The sequence below is a fragment of the Colletotrichum scovillei genome, assembly GCF_011075155.1.
Source record: "Colletotrichum scovillei strain TJNH1 chromosome Unknown Contig00004, whole genome shotgun sequence".
Classification (NCBI taxonomy): Eukaryota; Fungi; Ascomycota; class Sordariomycetes; order Glomerellales; family Glomerellaceae; genus Colletotrichum; species Colletotrichum scovillei.
Window position 1 is genome coordinate 1,168,008 of NW_023336262.1, and position 18,747 is coordinate 1,186,754.

Consider the following 18,747-nt stretch of genomic DNA (forward strand, 5'->3'; position numbering starts at 1 on the left):
CCGATTTTGTTGCCCCAGATGGTATAGTCAATGTTGAGATCAAGTATATTGAGCACAGCCTGTTACACCATCCAACTTGGTGTTCATGCATTTCTAGTGATCAGGTGCTACGAACTATGGTCATGGGGTGCTCACTGTCGGTATTAAGACTTGCTTGAACGTGAAAAAGATTTATTTTACTGTTATCCAGACATTACTAATATTATCCAGAGTCATAATTCGTCCATCGTATCATTCCTCCACATAATTATCTACTAATTAACCAAAGACTTACGCCTGCACAGGGGTGATCTGGGCGGTAGCCTTCAAGTCTCTGCTGCTCCATCCCAGGCTGAGGGTGAACTCGCCCTCGGGAATGAGCCATTGCTGAGAAACAACGTCCCAGTAGCTGAGATCACGACGCATCAGCTCAAAACCGACCTTCTTGGTCTCACCGACGGCAAGGGGAACCTTCTCGAAGCCGCGAAGCTGCTTGGGAGGAGTGCCGGCGGGCGTGGAGTCGGGGAAGGTGACGTAGAGCTGGGGAACGGCGGCACCCTCGACATCGCCAGAGTTGGTGATGGAGACAGTGGCGTTGTAGATGGTCTCCCAGAGGGCAGGGTTTCCACCGGGCTCGACGGGGCGCTGCTCAGGGGCGGAGGTGATGTCCTGCTCGACGGGGCTGGCCTCGAAGTCGGCGACCTCGAAGGTGGTGTAGCTGAGACCGAAGCCAAACTCGTAGCGGACAGAGATGTTGTGGGCGTCGAAGTAGCGGTAGTCAATCTCGAGCTTCTCGTCGAACCAACTCTGCCAGTCGTACCAGCCGGTGGTGTTGATGCCAGTGGTGGGAGGGGCGTTGTAGTCGGTGCCGTTCAGGGCAATGGTGTAGGGGAGTCTGGCGGAGGGGTTGACATCGCCGTAGAGGACGTCGACGAGGGAGTTACCGGACTCCTGGCCAGGGAAGTGAGCGGCGAGGATGGCGGTGACGTTGGGGTGGTCGGCCCAGGGGAGGTCGTTGATGCCGGAAGAGTGGGTGATGACAATGGTGTTGTTGCAGTCCTTGGCGACGCTCTCGACGACATCGTTGCCGTCCCAGTCGACGCTCAAGTGCTGGCGGTCAGCGGCCTCCTCAGCCCAGGTCTTAAGGAAGACGAGGCAGACCTCGGGAGCCTTAGGAACCCAGAGGTCAGTGACGTTGGAGTTGATGATGAGGGTGTTGTTGAGCCACTGCTGAACGAGGGCACCGTCCTTGGAAGCGCGAGCCTTGATGGCTTCAAGGGGGGTGACGAGGTAGGTCAGACGACCGGTGCCGGAGCCACCACCAGCGACGAGAGTGCCGTACTCGAAGTCAGCCTGGTTGTAGAATCCCTGAGTGTCTTCGCCAGCATCGTTGCCAAAGACAGCGATGGACTTGGGAGCCTTGAGGGGAAGAGCCTTGTTCTCATTCTTGAGAAGGACGGCGGCGGCGGCGCCGTGCTTGCGGATCAGCTCACCGTGGTTCTCACGAACATCACGGCTGCGCTCGCCAGTGAGGTTGAACTCGCGAACCCAAGTGGATCTGGGGGAGAAAGTGTTGAGATCGCCAGAAGAGGGATCGACGGTGGGGTAGTCCTTGTCCTGGTTGAGCCAGTAGTAAGGAGTCATAATGCGAACAATCATGTCATCAACGCGGGCGACGTTGAGGGTACCGTTGTTGACAGCAGTAGTGACGTTGCCGCCGAAGAAAGACCCAGACTTCCAGTCCATGCCGTACCTGCCAATGCCACCAGGCATATCCATATCAAGACCGGCCTCAATGGCAGCAACACCGGTGTGGGTGGCACCCCAGTCAGACATAACGTAACCATCAAATCCGAGCTCAGTCTTCAGGAGACCGTTCAGAGACTTGGAGTTCTGGCAACCGTAGGAGCCGTTGATACGCTGGTAAGAGCACATGAAGGAAGAAGCCTTGGCCCTGACAGCGTTAGCGAAAGGCCAGATGTAGAGCTCGTGGGCGGTTCTGTCGTCAACGTTGGAGGAGAGGGCCTGCTCCTCGATGTCTGTGGCGGTACCATTGGGGTCGAAAGTCGGGTTGCGCATGGTCTCCTGCTCGTTGAGGATCCAGTGCTTGGCAGTAGCTTGGACACCAGCATCCTGGTGACCGGTGATGGTTTCCTCCATGGCGACACCAGTCAGGTAAGGGTCAGGACTGAAGCCTTCCCAGTTTCTGCCGGAGTAGGCACTGCGACCGAGGGGGCCAGCGACGGGGCTTTGAGTGGTCAGTAGGTGTTGGACATAAAGAGTGCACGGAGATGGACAAACCTGAGAGCAACGTGGGCGCCCTTGGCCTTGAACTCCTTGCCCATGGCAAGACCTCTCTCGTAGAGGATATCTCTATCCCAGGTGGCTGCAGCAGAGACACCGGCGGAGAAGACACTGGCGTAGTCGGCAACACGGATGGACAGGGGGCCATCATGGAGGCAGAGGCCCTGGAAACCAAGACGAGGGATAGCGACGATGTTTCCGACGCAAGGACCCGGTTGGCCAGTGACCATGTCGGCCTTCTCCTCGATGGTCAGTTGAGAGACGAACTCCCTTGCCTTGGCGAGGGCATCCTCCCAACCGGTACCGGTGGTGTTGGCTTGATAATTGAGTTAGATATTTGGCCTAAAGTCACAGATGTGATCCGAGAAACTTACGGGAAGGGTAGACTGGCTCGGAGTCACCGTAAGGACCGAGGATGGTGGTGTTCACCGGCTGAATCCAGCTGAAGGCATTTTCAGATCGGTCACCAGAGTCATACGCCTGAGCGTTGACTGAGGGTGCCAACAGAAGGCCGGATAGGAAGAGAGACAGAGCTGCGGACATTTTGAGATCCTTGAGCTGTTGACTGGCGGCTTGTTCTGAAGATCCCAAAATTCCATCGATTGGGGGTTACATGCCGTCCTTTATATGTTACCTGTTCATCGTCGGCAGCAACGTCAGTCCACCATATCCTCGTCGCCCTCGCACTCTGCTCGCCGGTGACCTGGATAGACCCCTCCCCTCCCCGTAACCTCCGCGCGGGCAACGACAAAGTCGGGGAAAACCTGATCATGATCGTGTTCCCATTGGTAATGCACATCGTCATGGTCCGGAAGTCGGCCCCGCACCGGTTGACACCCGAAAGATGCTCACCAAGGCGCGAGGTGGTGGGATATTGGGCAGGGTATTCAGCCGTAGATTTTCCAGCGACGCACGCGATGACTACACTAGGCTTAGTCTCTAGATGGTTGCCAAACCGACGGCAAGGTCCGGAAAAGGCTCTGCTATACACGTGGGGAGGCGGAATCTTGCCGAGTGTCCAGTCTGATTAGAGGTGGCCACACATCGTCATATGGGTTGTGGGGTGTAATTCTCTTAACGGCGGGTATGACTAGTCATAGAATCGCTGGAACAGCTGTTAAGCGGGAAGATCGAGTCATTGGGCCTCCAGAACAATTGACTCTTTCATCAGGTCTCAGCATCCTTCACCGCCCGGCTTCCAGAACTACCAGCGATAACTCCGCATCAGGCCGACTGCTGGATGCCAAAATGGGGTCGCTTTCCCGACGACGGGCAGACTCTACAGAGTACGGAGTAGGATGGAGTAATAACCACACATGGCGCGCCTGACTGTCGGTGTTTGCGCCGTAGCATTCAAAGTTAACTTCCGGAGAACTGCCGCTGTGGGCGGGACAAGGAACACGAGCCAATATGTGGGGGATGCGGATCGGGTGACAACTGGAAAACCTGGAGACTCCAAGCTTTTGTTTTCCTGAGCGAACCCCCGGTCCGAACACTCTCTCACCTCACCCAAAGCTTGCTCCGTACCGGCTTTTCAAAGGGTAGAAGCATCGCCCCCGGCTTGATCCCAGCCACCCCCGCCCCCGCCGTTAAGGTGAGTGGACCACTGGGACACACGACTTTGTGTGGAGGTCCGACATTGCGCCGACACTAGAGGACTCTAGACGCAGGTTTTTTCTTTGAAATTTCTTCGTGATGGCGGTTGGAGTAGCTCTTTAGGGGAATCTCTTCACGAACACTCAGAAATTGAGGGGACTCTGGGGCCAAGGCCGTGGAACTGGTCGTCCCAGGTCGGAGAGAAACAATTCTCTGTCCCAGTGTCCCCGGTTTCCCCGCACATCTAATCGGCCCTGTTCTTCGCCTTCGGGTCATGATTTACGCTGAAAACCGAGCCTCGTGCTGCGTGGAACATGTCATAGAGAAGATTGAGGAGCCTGCCGCCGGTAAAACAACGGCTATTCAGTAACGCTGAACTGCTGATCGGCCGATTAGCGCGGAGTCCGTTCTTAACGCCAAGAGTCCGCCTTGATCCATGGCAGAAAAGCCGTTCACGATGCCGATGATGGTAAAATATTTGCGTACGCAACTTCATTCTCCCGATATTCCCAGTGTCCCGGTGCTAGAGGTCTCGTGAGCGGCGCCTACGTCATGCTAATTCCACGCCCGGGCAGAATGCCGGCATTCGATGCTAGTAGACTGCTGGATACAGCAATTTGTGGGATATCCAGGCCCCATCAAATCACCGTGCCACTCCTCCCAAGCAGACCACACCCATGGGGAAACAGTTGAGTTTTGTGGAGTTGCCCATGCAAGTATTGGAGAACTAGACCTCTACCGCCTTTCAGGGTTTGTCAGCCCTCAGATGGAGCCTGGGTTGCCATGCGGGTACCTTGACTGATGTTTGCCTGTCACGCAGCTTCCCACTCCTCCATGTTCGTGAGGCTCCTTCGGAATCCGATGCTGTTCCCATGATGGTTATTGTGGAGTTTTGGGGTTCTTGTTTTCATACTGGGGTCGGAGCGCGAAGTGCTCAAGCGTCGATCTATTCGGCCCTTTTCATCACGCATTGGAAATTGGACGCGCAGCTTTTAACCATAACCTCATGTTCCGGGGTTAAGGTCATATCATACCATAGCACAGAATCAATCATACAATGGGGATGTCTGCCTACATACAGAGTCATCGAGGTTTTTCGGTGTTCATTTCATAGCCGAGGTCAACCTCGGTAGTAGCCCTGTTTCCGGGTTCCGACATCGCGAGACTGAAGTGGGGAGTCAAAAGTGAATGATCCGTTACTTGCGCAATTGAATCCAAATGACTGTTTTTTTGCTTCTCCTTCTTTTCGATCTGATATGGATGTTAACCGGACTTTCGACTGAATCCGGTCTTCAGCAACTACGTATTAATGTTTCTCGAATGACGTGCGGTCACGCCTTGTAGGCGCATAGTTGATTGCCTAAACTCACTCGCTCGGCAGTCCGAGATTCGGGTACTCTATGACTTGGACGTCCAAATTTTATCGCAATGTGGGCAGAATTGGCAGTTTTTGAAGGCGGGTTCGATCAGCAGTCCGTTCAATGTTTGTGAGTAAGAAGTCTTCACTTATCAAATTGCGGAATGTGACTATTTGTCACTAAAGTCCACTGAGCAACCTTATGAGTGTCATGATGACTTCCCGGTATGTATCAAGTAGAACATATGTATGAAGGCAAACGAAGGGAAACGTCGTGTGATGTGACTTACGGATGCCCCGCTGAGGCTCAACTCATTGAGCTGTCCCTGACTATATTGTCGTCATGGACATCTGCAAGATGCCAGAAATCCAATTCCGTGGACCCTGCTTGCAGACGACCACCGGCGTCGATCGTTTGCGGCTCTCCTTGAAACAGCTGCCAGAATTCCATTCTATTCCCCCTTGGGTAAGTGCGTGGTCGTGTGAGCAGCGGAGTGACTGAGGAGGAATCGCTCCAATCATGTGAACAGTTCTACTCAAGTCACTAAACATAAGCTCTGTGACTTCTGTAGGCCCTTGGTCTGGTGTCCTCGTCCACAACAATATGTGAGACCAGCGGAACCAAGCCGTCAAGACCACGACACTTGAGAAGCTGTGATATCGTACTCGGAAGCTTGCCAGGATTTTGCAGCAAGGAAGACCTCAAGACGCTTGAGTGACTGAAAATACATGAGCGTGAAAGTGTCCCTCTCATTTCGCTCTTGTGACAAGCACTTGTTGACCAGCACGTCTATCCACAGCTGAGCCCAATCTAGGTATCTTCTCGAAGTCAGTATGAAGTGAAAGCTTGCCAGCCTGTACTTCCGGTCACGGTTGAGTTGCATGGGGAAAGCCGTTGTTGAATAACCATGCTATGATTAGTATTAGTAAGTATCCCGTCACGTGCGTAGTGACTAACGAGGTCTCGCCGCTTACTCATGCGTCTGTTCCTACCTCTATATCATCACTTACTTGAACTGTTCCAGAGAAGGTGACCTTTCAGGCATAATACTTTCTTTGACAGCGCGTTGTGCATCGGACTGGACTTGATATCAGCCTGCTAATGTCATTGAACTTAGCTGGGTTACAGTCAACTGTGAGTGGAGAGCAGTTTTTCCAAATATGACGTGAGGTCCTTCAGACAGAACATCCCTTACGCCTCTACAAAGGCCCAGGCCCACCCGTGCGGTTGAAAATTGATTTTGTTCAATAAACCTTATTGTAACTTAGAATAATAGAGTCGTCTACATACCTCAAGTACAAGATGCATAAAACTTTCGAAAGTTTGACTAGGCTCCATGCCCCTAGATACATGTACTTTTGTCGGTGGGTGAGTCCTGGTCATCAGACTGATGTCCCATTTTGGTCTTGATATCTAGTGCGGCATGATAGATCGTGTATTTCAAATGCACAACTTACCAATAAGTCATGTATGTACTATTGTAGCCGACATCGAATTGTTTTACTCAAGACTTTAACTGAGCACATGGACGGTATATCATTCTCAAATTCATGAGTCAATACGATGAACATAAGCCAAGGCCTCTCTGCAGAATACAATTTGGTTCTAAGCGCCATAGTCAGCGATGATCTCGGCCCCGATCATTCTGCTCTTTTCGAGGAACATCATCCATTTGCCAACTAGTTTCTTAGCCCACACTTCCATGTAAACAACATATGGGTGTCTTTCACGTCAGTTCGTGTTCGCGTCAGCTTACGTCGCATAACAGTGCGACAACAGTTTTTGAAATGAATTTGGTATCTTTGTATTATTAATCTAGAACATTATTCCATCCAAAGCCAAGACCTGTACGCGCGCTGGGACGAAGTTGTAATTTACGTAGGATATTCCTGCGAGTGTTGAATGGTTATGGAGTTATCAGGATGATGACGCCTTGGCTTCCTGGATGATCACATCGCTAGCCTTCTCCGACACCACATACAACGGCAGGGCAATGTAGAATCCAGGGATCTTGGGAAAGACACTAGCATCAACAACTCTAAGGCCCTCGGTGCCGCGGACCTTGAAGTTAGTGTCAAGGACAGCCATCGGGTCATCATCAGCACCGATAGGACAAGTGCACGAAGCGTGGTGTCCCCATGTCTCGTCCTTGAGGAATTGCTTGGCGTCCGCTTCCGTGGAGGTGTTGGTACCGGGCCAAACCTCGGGGAAGCTACCGTCGAGCGGGATGAGGCTGTCGAAGGCCTTTCGGGTGAACTCGAAGCCCTCGTAGGTAGCCTGAAGATCCTTGTCGGCCTCTCCGTTGCTGTTGACACCCGTGTCGTAGTAGTTAAAGTTGATGAGGGGCATGTCCCTGGGATCGGTCGACTTCAAGGTCACGGTACCGGCATTGTTTCTGCTGTGAGCCTTGAGAATGATCCACGCCCAATGCTGTGCGTCGGCGAGCGAGTCAGAGGCGTAGCCGGGGAAGTACCCCTTGAATTTGGCCGGCGCGCCGGAGATGAGCAAGTCGGGCTCATTCTCGGCAACGGAAGACTTGAGGATGACGGCAATCGCGATGCCGTTAGTGGCGTACACACCCTTAGTGATGGGCTCGAGACCGTTCTGGTAGTCCTCGAGGCAAGGGTCGGGAGACGTCTCCAAGAAGGTGCACTTACTTGTAATGACAAAGTCGCTGTTAGTCTTCCCGATCACAGTTGCTTCGTAGCGATCCTGCATATTGGTTCCGACACCAGGGAGATCGACGACAACAGGAATCTTGAAAGAGTCGAGCTCTGCCTTCGGACCGATACCACTGAGCTTCAGAAGCTGAGGTGTGTTGAAAGACCCGGCAGAGATGATGACCTCACGAGTGGCATCAGCGCTACCAGATCCCGTCGATGAAGCAGATCCTGAGCGGGGATCGGCGCGGTAAAGGCTGGAGCCCTCCAAGAAGTCCACACCAACCGCGCGAGGCTTGTCACCACTCTCATCAAATCGAATCTTGGTGACCTAAAGAAGTTTAGTAAATGAAACGATTTATCAACTTCTTTGAAACTCTGGTTCAAGGAAACTTACAAGGGTATCGAGCTTGATATCAAGATGATACTTGCGCGATCCATCAGCATTGACAGCGTTGGCAGTATCCAAAATGAGATCTCTGGGGCCACCGCGGATGGAATCAGTCATCGAAAGCGGAACCTGGTATAATCCAGTCTTGCTAGTCTGACCAGGCGCATTGAGATCGCGGAGGAGGACCTGGCCAAGACCAGTGACGGTGCTGAGCACTAATCCAAGAAGGCTCTTCCCCATGGCAGTAGCAGCAGAAATAATCAACGAGAGCAGCTTCTGGTCTTCAACCACCAGTGACAGAGAAGTGAGCGAGGTACCAAGCCATCCACTGTAGCCATGTCCGATGATGCTTGATGGAAGGTACATGTTCTTCTCGATCTTTTGGAAGTACGAGCGCATGTTGTCTGGCTTCCAGGTGTCATCGCCGGTGAGGGTGGCAATGTTGGTCCAATCGCTGTCATGAGCGTTGATGGTGATGAGAGCGTTGTGGCGAGAACAGCCTCCCAAAGTTCCGGCGCGAGGATACCATACACCGAGAGGGGTTGCTTCAGCTGGAGGATCAAGCCCGACGTAGAAACTGCCGTCGGGCATCTCGTATGTCATCTTGGAATCTCTCTTCTGTTGCTCGAGGTCGGGGTAGTGGTTGACCTACATGATATTAGCCAAGGCACTTTCTGTCACGCTCTTCGATTACTTGGAAGACTTACAAAGTAATTCCATCTTGTGTCCTCAAACTCAGTGGACATAAGGTGAAGAGCCGGGACCTTCTCCGTCCACGAGTCGCCTGAATCTCCTCCAGCATCAATCAGCAACACCTTGTATCCGGCGATGGCAAGGTTGGCCGCAACAGGGCCTCCTCCAGGACCTGAGCCAACAACGACATAGTCGTAGTTGTCAAGAGTGGTGTTGGCGGCACGTCGACCAATGAAGGGCTCATGACGAGGTTGTTGCCTTGCAGTCTTCCATGGGACAGCGCTAATGATAACGTCAATTGTTTGCGTCTCCAAAAAGAAGTCTGCTCGTAACGACTTACATGGAAGAGGCTGAGTCGGCCAAAACAGTAACGAGTGTGAAAAGGAGTGAAACGCGCATCTTGGGCGCTTGGCAACACGGGCTGCTAGAAAGACAAAAAGAGTGACAATGGGTCAGATGGATACAAAGGTCTCAGGACATCGAGTCAGATCGAAGACGAGCCGCATTTGAAAGCTTGATATTCTTGGTCAACGGCACTGATGAGATAGCCTGAAGGGAAAGAAAGGAGAGGCCAGCCATTACCTAAGCGGTGTTGATAGGCGGTCTGGTAACAAAGCCCTGTCTTTTGGAAGTGAGGCCCATCGGAGAACTGTCAGTTTAGGGAATGGGAATTGTCCGAGGTGACAGGCCTCAGGAGATGCCGTGTTCCTGCTCCGCTTCAAGATGCCGACCCTTCATGTTGATCGTCCTCAATGACGACTTCTTTTTGGGTGGACTACTCCATGGACACGCTGAAAACTGTAATTCTCCTCTTCGTAATCCAGGATCCCAACCTTCGAAGTCCTCATGGATTAGGAAAATTCATGCCTACCATGCCCTGCTCTTCCGTCGAGTTTGAACTCAAGGGCAGAAGGTAAGTGGGTTAATTGTCATTGCCGATGCCACCCTCCAACTCAGGGATTGCGGAAAAGTCCAGAGAACTGATTCAAAGCTCGAAGGATACAAGGTTCAGCAGGCTTCCGCATTCTGCATTGGTCACCTGAGGATAACCATGAGTCCACGATGCACAAGGAATCAATGCCACGAGAAACCTTAGATCACGCAGCAGAAAGTTTGTCCAGGCCTCTTGCGATGAAGAGTGGCCGTTGGCATAAAAGCTGCCAAGGAGCTGAACTCGACGATGCAACGCAAACATAATGCTAAGTTTGTCGTTAGACGTTGGCGTTATTCGTGATGCTTCAGCATTAACAAGGGTTGCGGGCGCGAGGGAGCCGATATGCGCTCTGACAATGGCTTTGCAGGGAGGTTGACTCAGACATTGCTGCGGGCAGTCTTTCTACGGACCGCTTCCTAGCCCCCGGCTGGGCTAAAACTGCAAGGCAGACGATCGCAATGACAGATACAACGGGGGGCCCAGACCCCCAATAAGTCCCAAGATGGAAATGGTATAGCCCCCACCGCATGCCACTGAAACCTTCGAGAAAGATTGATTTCGCAGGGAAAGAAGATGAGAATGGAACTCTAACGGAGGGGTTCGCTCTGCAGAGAAAGTTTTGACGAGATAGGAATGAAAGACGTGAAGCTCCTTCAAGACCAAAAGAAGGCAGAGATCGGCATTTCGTTGAGGAGGCCCTTGACAACGACCCTTGTTCCAACGACACTGCTCCACTGTTCGAGCTTTCGTGTTTTCTGCTCAACGCTCATACTGGCTAGCGCAATAGTCAACGGCCATTAAGAGGATGCTCATCCCGTCAAGTGGCGTTCGGGTTTTTAGCGCATCCGTAAGCTAGGTCTGGGGTAGGGCTAACCAAGAGAAACATTTCCAAGGAAACATGACTTGATTTGGATGGCGTGGAACATGGGTCTCGGACTTTGACCTGGCGGGTAATGCGGACTGCAGCAAAGTCTGAAGGCAAGGGTTAACTTCCATAATGAAGGTATGAATTATGTTTATGTTCTATGTTCGTATGTGGTATCTCAGTGCAGCTTATGCTGTCAAAATTAAAAAAAGATGGTAGTAGGATCGATCCTCTTCTGTGTCTAAATATTGCCGAAGGAAGGAAGTGGGTGAATGAGTGAGAGTAAGAAACATCAAGTAAACGCCGGCCAGTAGAGATTCCCCACGATATCTTGCTCACACAGACTCATGTGGAGTAATGGGCTTCTTTTCTGATGACGGGCGTGAACTGGGGTCTGTGAACGGCCCTGCCGTGAGTTCATGCTCAACGTAGGAGACATCGTCCCGATGTCTCGATCGGACTGTGAACTCCTTGAGCACTCGAATAGCCGGTTTTGATGAGCCCTTCGATGAAACTTTCTGGGAGTTGGAAAGATCCTTCTGTTGACTAGAGAGATTTGCGTAGTTTGATTTGCCCCGTTGAGTGGTGCCGAACACCTTGGGAAAGACCAGACTGAATAAAGAGCGAATGGCAGGCATGCTGGCGCAGATGACGCCTACCGGAACCTCAATAGTGCTCCAGTATCCGACCTCGACGTAGTCCTCTGGCATCACATTAGCTTATTTTTTCCCCGCTGGTAAGTTGGGTAGGAACTTACGCGTCGCATTGCTCGTAGTTGCATAGCTGGCCAGCGAGTGCAACCGCACCACACTCACAATAGTGACACTAGATAGAATTCGTCAGCAAACACTTTTGCGGGATGGATAATTTGTCAAGCATACAAGAAACCAACGCTGAACATCAGAATAACCATGAGCTTCTTCTTTGTGGACAGCGAAAGATTGTACAATTCTTTCAATGGAAGAATCAACGTGGCCAGGTCCAAAAGAATATTGATGATTGCCGCAGCCCATCCCTGGATGTTGATATTGTTGCATTTTGCCGGGTACTCCTTGTCCCATGCTCTCCAGGCCCCATCGATCGGACGGCACTGGAAGATCGAGATGAGTTCGAAGGTGATGAAGTATGCAACGTTGAGCCCGATAAGAACCCAACAACCAATTCTTATTTCTCTTTTGGGAAAGATTTTGAGGTAAAAGAGTAGAATTGAGATTTTGGTGATTGGCAAAGCGCCAAGGTAGAGAAGCTCGTCCCAGTAAAAGAGCTATCACTAAAGGTTAGTTAAGGCCTTGACTGAACATCTGTAGAAAAAGACTTACATAGAGAAACTGTGTCACGTCGTCAGGGTGAACATTCCAAATGTCCTTGCCCAGAGCAACTTGAGAGACTTGGTAACGAGTCAGCACCATAAAATATTGGCTCGACATGGAAAGACTTACTTGGGACCGATAGAGCATTGAGTGGTATCATCATGCCCTAGCATTCTGTTAGTAACTCGATAATTTGCGTAGGGCAGAAGGGGGTTCACTCACCACCGCAATACACATAACCCAGTCATCTGGCCCCCAAGACTGGCCACCCAGGCAAAGTCGAGCCATGACTCTCAACACGAACGCCAAAAGGCCAAGAACAAGAAAAACCACTCCGGTGACCCATACTAAAGCAGTTCTGTCTCGTGAAGGTGCACCGCAAGTGTGCTTGGAGTAACTTTGAACCACTGGGAAGATCGTAAGTACATCAACTTTCAGTCGCCTTTCGCAAGTAGTAACATACGTAGTGCCTCCCGAACAGTGCAATTGGAGTGCACACAGAGTGAAATCTTCTCGTTCAGCTCGACATTGGTGCATATACAAGTTGCGTTGGTGAGCGAGCATAGCTGCGTTGCCAAAGTCACTGATTGAATGCATTGCAACTATTCCAATGTCAGTTCCTGAAGTCGTCCAGCAGTCAGCCGGATGCATGACTTACGCCGCACAACGGAGGAGTCTCCGTGGACGCGGGGGTATCAACTGTTTTGGACAAACCCCACACACCTTGACACCACGCCGAAAGTAACAAAACAAAAGCAAAGAATTTCATGGTTTCTAGTCCCAGGTTTGAGGGGCTGGAAACGGAATTCGAAGAAGACGAAGGAAGGAAGAAGGAGAAGAGACGGAGAAGGAGGAATGAATGAATGACTGAATCCCGTCGGTATGAAGACTTATTCAATGCTCTTTCATCTTTTGATCCAAGAGGCCCCAAATCTGTGCCACATCTGCCGACATCCCGGCGTACGTTATTGTTTCCATTTCATCGAAGACAAAACCAGGTTCTGGGAAGTTAGCTGGCAGCAGGGTTTCTTTCGATTTGTGGGCGGGTGCCCATCGACAGATACGGGACGCGTTGAATCATTGATTCAACTGCGTCAGACGGGCCCTGATCGTTCTGACTTCCCATGGTGAGAGAGTCCCTGTTGGTCTTTGCCACTTCTTGGCGAAAATCACCAAGCCCTACTAGCTCGATTGGTATATCTACCCTTGTGCATAATCAGCGCCCCCTAATCATCTATGTAACCCTCTCTGAAAGTCATTTTAGACATCAAACTTCGAAAGCGGCAAGGCGAGCATGTTGCATTCCTTCTTCTCCTGAAAGACCGTTGCCAAACACGTCAAATATGGAGCGGTCAGCCTTCGGGGATCCCCTGTCTAGCGGGGTGCATCGTGAATTATGACAGACAGGGATCTGTTTCAGACCCTGCGACTGGGCCACGTGCTGGTCATCCTAGACTCTGCCTCTGCCATTACGACTTCAAGCCCACGGACTGTGGGCTGAGCTGGTGAAGCAGCACGAGGGTAGACGGCGAAGGCGGTGGGATGCAGCAATCGCGGAGACCCTCTGTAGTGGATGTTTCTATCTCAAATTCTTCCTGTATTCCATGCCCGGTTTTTGTTGGAGATCTTCATTGTAAAGTGCTCGAATAGGGTTCAGGAACACAAGGGGGCCGAGAATTTACCCAATTGCGTCTGACACTGCCATAAGTGCCGTAGACACGTAGGAATCTGCCCCTGATGTCTTGCGGATGGGCAGCACATCGCGTCCGTTGAGCCATGGAACCGGAACCACTGCACCGTGCAGGGGCACCGACCAGCGGTGTGCGGTTTAGTCGGGAAGCGTGAGAGCCCGAATCGGCACTCTTGTGGACGTCGGCACCTCAATGCAACTCTGTAAGTCTGGGCTGTTCTCCAGTCTAAGTTCCGCCCACCTCAGTCGATCAGTGGGCAGTCAAATTGTGCAACTTCACAAATACTGATGCTCACGCTAGAAGACGTTGACGGAAGTTTGCTGCGTTCCCGGAGAGTCCGTCAAAGTTTTGGAGACCTCAGAGTTCAAAAATAGGGCTATCGGGGAATTCGAATGCAGATCTTTCGAGTTATCAATCCTGGGCTGCCTCGATATGACAATTGCTCATTTCTAAAGGGTTACATGCTGGCCAGGGGTTATTCGAGCTAAACTCGTAAAGTTTACTTGACAACAACGAACCAGGCAACCCCAACTATCACCCTGGGGAATGGGAGTTGCCCTTTCCAACAGATCGATACCATATTCCCAATGAGTAGAATTGAGATTGAGCAGCTAAGAAGCCTGAGAAGATCTTTTCCCTATCATGATAAGGAAGGCGAAAGTGCCGGTGGGATTTGGGGGCCAACTGCCATGAAGCCCACGATACCTGACCACCCATGTTGTTTCTCCTGGCCGGCTGTCTTCCGATGCCCACGATTAGGCCAACTCGAGTTGATCCCAATGTTTGGTTTCCGCACGTCGCGGAACCAGCGGCCCGTCCAACTTCCATAGTAAAAGGGACTGGCCAAGAATAATGTTCCGATTTCAAATCCTCCACCTCTAGATCATTGACACAAGCCCACCGGCAACCGTCAGTCATCCATCGTCACTCTTTCAACCCCACGTCATATCATTCGATTCTCACACTCTTTTTGACTTGGCTGCTTCGATATGAAGCTGCATTACGCTCTTTCTATTCTGCCCTGTTTCGGCAGCGGCGTCCTTGGGTTCCCCGCATACGCAGCTGATGCTCTCAGAGAGGAGCTCTCATCCAAGCTCTCCGGACACATCGCCAGCGCCTTCCATGAGGTACACGAAAAGAGGCTACTATTCGACCCATTGACAACGCCTATCGATGTTACGGGCGACCATAAGTTCATCGCACCCGACTTTAAGAATGGCGCCCAGCGTGGTCCCTGCCCGGGGCTGAACGCTCTGGCGAACCACGGCTACATCAGCCGCAAGGGTGTGACGAGCTTAGTCGAGGTCACGGCCGCTATCAACACTGTGTTTGGCATGGGATTGGAGCTTTCAATGATTTTGGGAGTGATGGGAACTGTTTTCGTCGGAAATCCTCTGTCTCTTAACCCAGGTTTCTCCATTGGAGATGCTGCCAGCGGATCCAACAACATCCTAGGCAATCTGATCGGTCTCCTTGGTACGCCTCGCGGACTGAATGGCTCCCACAACATCATCGAGGGTGATTCGTCCAACACCAGAGCCGACTTGTACATGACGGGAGACGCTTCGACCATGGTCATGGAGCAGTTCCAGTCCTTCTACGATATGTCTTCCGGCGAGGGCGATTACAACTTTGAGTTGTTCGCTGACAGGGCCTCTATTCGCTTCAACGAGACTATCGCAACGAACCCGAATTTCTACTATGGGCCTTTTACTGGCATGATTGCTCGTAACGCGGGCTTTCTGTTTGCTTGCCGCTTGTTTGCGAACCACTCCGCGGAGAATCCCACTGGTCTCTTGAGTAGGTTGTCAGCCTTTGTCAGAGAATGAACCGACGTATTGACTCCATTCAGACAAGGCAACTTTGAAGAGCTTCTTCGCTGTAGAGGGCGAAGAGGGCAATCTCACGTACAACAGAGGCTGGGAACGTATTCCAGAGAACTGGTACCGTACGCCGGTGGACTACGGCTTGGTCCAGTTGAACTTGGATCTTCTCGCCTGGATTGCCAAGTACCCTGAGTTGGGAAGGTACGTGTACTCTAAGTACCCAAGTCAAAGGATTATCAAGCAACATGCTAACGAGTCTTACACGACAGCATCGGCGGAAACATGGGAAAGGTCAACAGCTTTGCAGGAGTCAATCTCGCCGACCTTACTGGTGGTGTCCTAAACCTCACCAAGCTGTTGGAAGGCAACAATCTGCTGTGCTTTGTCTTTGAGATTCTCAAGACCGCTTCACCAAACTCGCTGTCTACAATCTTTACCATCATTGAGGCGCCTCTCAAGCTTGTCACCGATACTGTCGGCGCTGCCATCCTCAACTTGGCCTGTCCGGCCTTCAAGGACATGACTGTGGGCGGAAAGAGTCTTGATGAAGGCCTCAAGGAACAATACCCCGGCGCGAAGATGGCTGACAACATCCTTTGAGATAGTCATCCTTGTCTGAGTGCCATGATTCACAGTAATGTAGAACCAACCCTACATAAGTGACAAGACTCTTACCAGCCGCTACATATCCTATTTAATTCATAATCATGCTGTTAAAGCAATAGCCTTGCTGCCTGTTTGCTCTTCGTATTTTAGGAAAGACTTAACCCTTGGAAGTGCTTGACTAGAGAGTGACTCAGCGGACACCAATAACACAACATCATAGCTGTACTTGATTATTGAAGCAAGAGTAGTGTATTGGCGTAGGAATCTCGCCACCAAAGTTTTAGTGATCATTGATTACGTTGTGAAGTACATGTGAAGTAAGCTTGCTTACGGTAGGCACCCTAGTTGTTGATAGAGCCATGGCCCCAATCGCTCACGAGCTTGAGAAACCGCGGTTAGCCACAAATTGAAGAAAATGCAATGTAGAATTCGTGCGAGCACATGTTTGCAATCAGATTCATAGACTCAGCTGCTTCAACTCATCATCATTTCGTCATTCATCTTCTAATCTACATAGTCCAATCCGAACCTTTTGATACTCTTACAACTTGGCGTGCTTCTCGTTAACCAGAACGTATCTGTAACGAGCGTGGCCTTGCTCCATATCGACAATAGCCTTGTTGGCATCCTTGAGCGGGCGCTTCTGGACCCAAGGCTTGACCTTCTTCTCAACAGCGAGCTCGAGCATCTCCCTGATGTCAGAGGGAGAGCCGATACCGCTGCCACCAACCTTGATACCGCTGGCGAGCAGAGTGAAGGCGTTGATGGGAGGCAGGTTTCCGCCGTCGGGGGCACCAACCTGGATGAAGGTGCCGTAAACCTTCAACAGTCTCAGGTACTGTTGCAGGGGCATCTTCTCGCTGGACACAGTAGAGATGATGAGATCGATGCTGCGGGCATTGGTCTTGGACCAGTCCTTGTCGTCGTCGGTCGCAATGTACTCATCAGCTCCCAGCTTCAGGACCTCGTCCTTCTTGGTTGCCTTTCTGGAAATACCAATGACCTTGTCAGCACCAAGAGCCTTGGCGAAGAGCACTGCAAAGTGGCCAAGACCACCAACACCAACGACACCGACAGTCTTTCCGGGTCCACAGCCGTTCTCCTTCAACGGAGAGAAGACTGTGATACCACCGCACAGCATGGGCGCAGCATCCTCAGAAGGAATACCATCCGGAATCTTGATGACGAAGTGTCCATTGGTTCTGTTGTAGTCGGCATAGCCACCCATGGCCTTGCCCTCGCCATCGGGGTAGACGGAGCCGTATGTGCTGATGTTGGCGCGGCCGCAGTAGTTCTCGCGTCCGATGGAGCACTCGGGGCAGTCGGACTTCATGCAGGAGCGAGCCTGGGCACCGACACCGACGCGGTCACCGACGGAGACGTGCTTCACGTTCTTACCGACGCGGACGGCCTTGCCGACGATCTCGTGTCCGACGCAGCAAGCTGAAGAAGGGAACACATGTAAGCAATGAACAATGGACAAAATCCTGCTTGAAAACCCCGCGTTTTGAGTCGAGGCGGGGTAAAGAGGGAAAACTCACGATAAGGGGTCTCAGCCCAGCCCGAGCGGAGCATGTGAAGGTCAGAACCGCAGATACCGCAGTGGGAGATCTCAATGTCGACGTCGTCCTCAGTCCACTTCTTGGGCTCGAATGCGCCCCATTCCATCTTTCCGTTGACACTGTCGGGGCTGTGGCCGAGCCATCCTTCGAACTTGATGTCGGACATGATTGTGTGTGTTGTGTTGTGATAAGCTGACTCGCGTTGTTGATATGGTACTATCGGAGTCGGTTTTTGTCTTCAAAGCTTGGAGAGCACGAATTGATCAGGCAATAAATGCCAGCGACTGGGTGAGGGGGACTGAGTTTATGTATGAACTTTTAGAATTCAAAGCACCGAGGCCACGGTCCATGACGGCATCCACAGATGCCGCGAGCTAGGGCCCATTTCCCTTCGTTCATCATGTCATCAAGAACTCTCTTGACCGGAGCTAGCTGGAGTTAAGACGGCACTATACCGAGTTTAAACAGTTTAGAGAGCTTGCCGGCATATCTACGGAGCCTTCCGACGCCCAGGGGCAGCCGTCAATGCCGCGGATGGGTTCGTTTTCTTTTTTGGTGGTTCTCCTCAGCTTTTGGTCTGGCCTTTCTGGCGGTGTCAAGCTTCCAAGCTCGCTGGTGCTTGGGCCGGAAAGGACTAGCTTCGCCCGCCACTTCAGATGATGACGCAGAGAGGAGGGGTGAAATCTTCAGTGGGTTTTGCTCTTGGCAACTGAGACATGTAATTGGATTAACTTGTTCTAACCCCAATGCCCCTCCACGGTCAAAAGTCCGGATTTCCTTTGACCGCGGGGGCTCGCGCGAGTCAGATAAGCTACGTGAATTAGCTGACGTTTCCAGCATGAAGACCCACGGTTTCCGTGGATGAGGTTCAGCTGCTCGGTTCCATGCTGTTGTGCGGCGTAGCACAGCCTGTCAGTGACTTGGGGCAATGCAGGTCAAGCGTAAAATCCGCATGTACTCCGTACTTCGTAC

General features: G+C 51.6%; 5 protein-coding genes across 5 annotated transcripts; 1 reads left to right on the forward strand and 4 right to left on the reverse strand.

Moving 5' to 3' along the window:
* Nucleotides 1-270: 270 nt before the first annotated feature.
* Nucleotides 271-2,826, reverse strand: HER10_EVM0009569 (glycosyl hydrolase family 3 N terminal domain-containing protein; the record flags this gene model as incomplete). Its single annotated transcript, XM_035479054.1, has 3 exons — nt 271-2,227; nt 2,281-2,599; nt 2,658-2,826. 3 exons carry the CDS (start codon nt 2,824-2,826, stop codon nt 271-273), a joined length of 2,445 nt encoding a protein of 814 aa, XP_035335243.1.
* Nucleotides 2,827-7,154: 4,328 nt separating this feature from the next.
* Nucleotides 7,155-9,380, reverse strand: HER10_EVM0000090 (choline dehydrogenase; the record flags this gene model as incomplete). The annotated part of the gene is made up of 5 exons (XM_035469885.1): nt 7,155-8,228; nt 8,295-8,788; nt 8,822-8,936; nt 8,996-9,263; nt 9,322-9,380. 5 exons carry the CDS (start codon nt 9,378-9,380, stop codon nt 7,155-7,157), a joined length of 2,010 nt encoding a protein of 669 aa, XP_035334547.1.
* A 1,735-nt stretch (nt 9,381-11,115) lies between these two features.
* HER10_EVM0009876 (CFEM domain-containing protein) lies at nt 11,116-12,859 on the reverse strand (the record flags this gene model as incomplete). The annotated part of the gene is made up of 7 exons (XM_035479348.1): nt 11,116-11,483; nt 11,538-11,605; nt 11,662-12,044; nt 12,100-12,167; nt 12,276-12,497; nt 12,554-12,692; nt 12,749-12,859. 7 exons carry the CDS (start codon nt 12,857-12,859, stop codon nt 11,116-11,118), a joined length of 1,359 nt encoding a protein of 452 aa, XP_035335265.1.
* A 1,911-nt stretch (nt 12,860-14,770) lies between these two features.
* On the forward strand, nt 14,771-16,207 carry HER10_EVM0009805 (oxidase; the record flags this gene model as incomplete). Its single annotated transcript, XM_035479278.1, has 3 exons — nt 14,771-15,581; nt 15,634-15,808; nt 15,877-16,207. 3 exons carry the CDS (start codon nt 14,771-14,773, stop codon nt 16,205-16,207), a joined length of 1,317 nt encoding a protein of 438 aa, XP_035335261.1.
* A 341-nt stretch (nt 16,208-16,548) lies between these two features.
* On the reverse strand, nt 16,549-18,299 carry HER10_EVM0011018 (zinc-binding dehydrogenase). The gene is made up of 2 exons (XM_035480460.1): nt 17,755-18,299; nt 16,549-17,656 (listed from the first exon to the last, which is right to left on the reverse strand). Exons 1-2 carry the CDS (start codon nt 17,939-17,941, stop codon nt 16,755-16,757), a joined length of 1,089 nt encoding a protein of 362 aa, XP_035335342.1. The 5' UTR covers nt 17,942-18,299; the 3' UTR covers nt 16,549-16,754.
* Nucleotides 18,300-18,747: the final 448 nt, after the last annotated feature.

Excerpts from the sequence above, each read along its gene's own strand:
- HER10_EVM0011018 (XM_035480460.1), bottom strand. The coding sequence starts at position 17,941 with ATGTCCGACATCAAGTTCGAAGGATGGCTCGGCCACAGCCCCGACAGT. Across the intron at positions 17,657-17,754 it reads CTGGGCTGAGACCCCTTATC|CTTGCTGCGTCGGACACGAG; the intron begins GTGAGTTTTCCC and ends TCCCTTCTTCAG.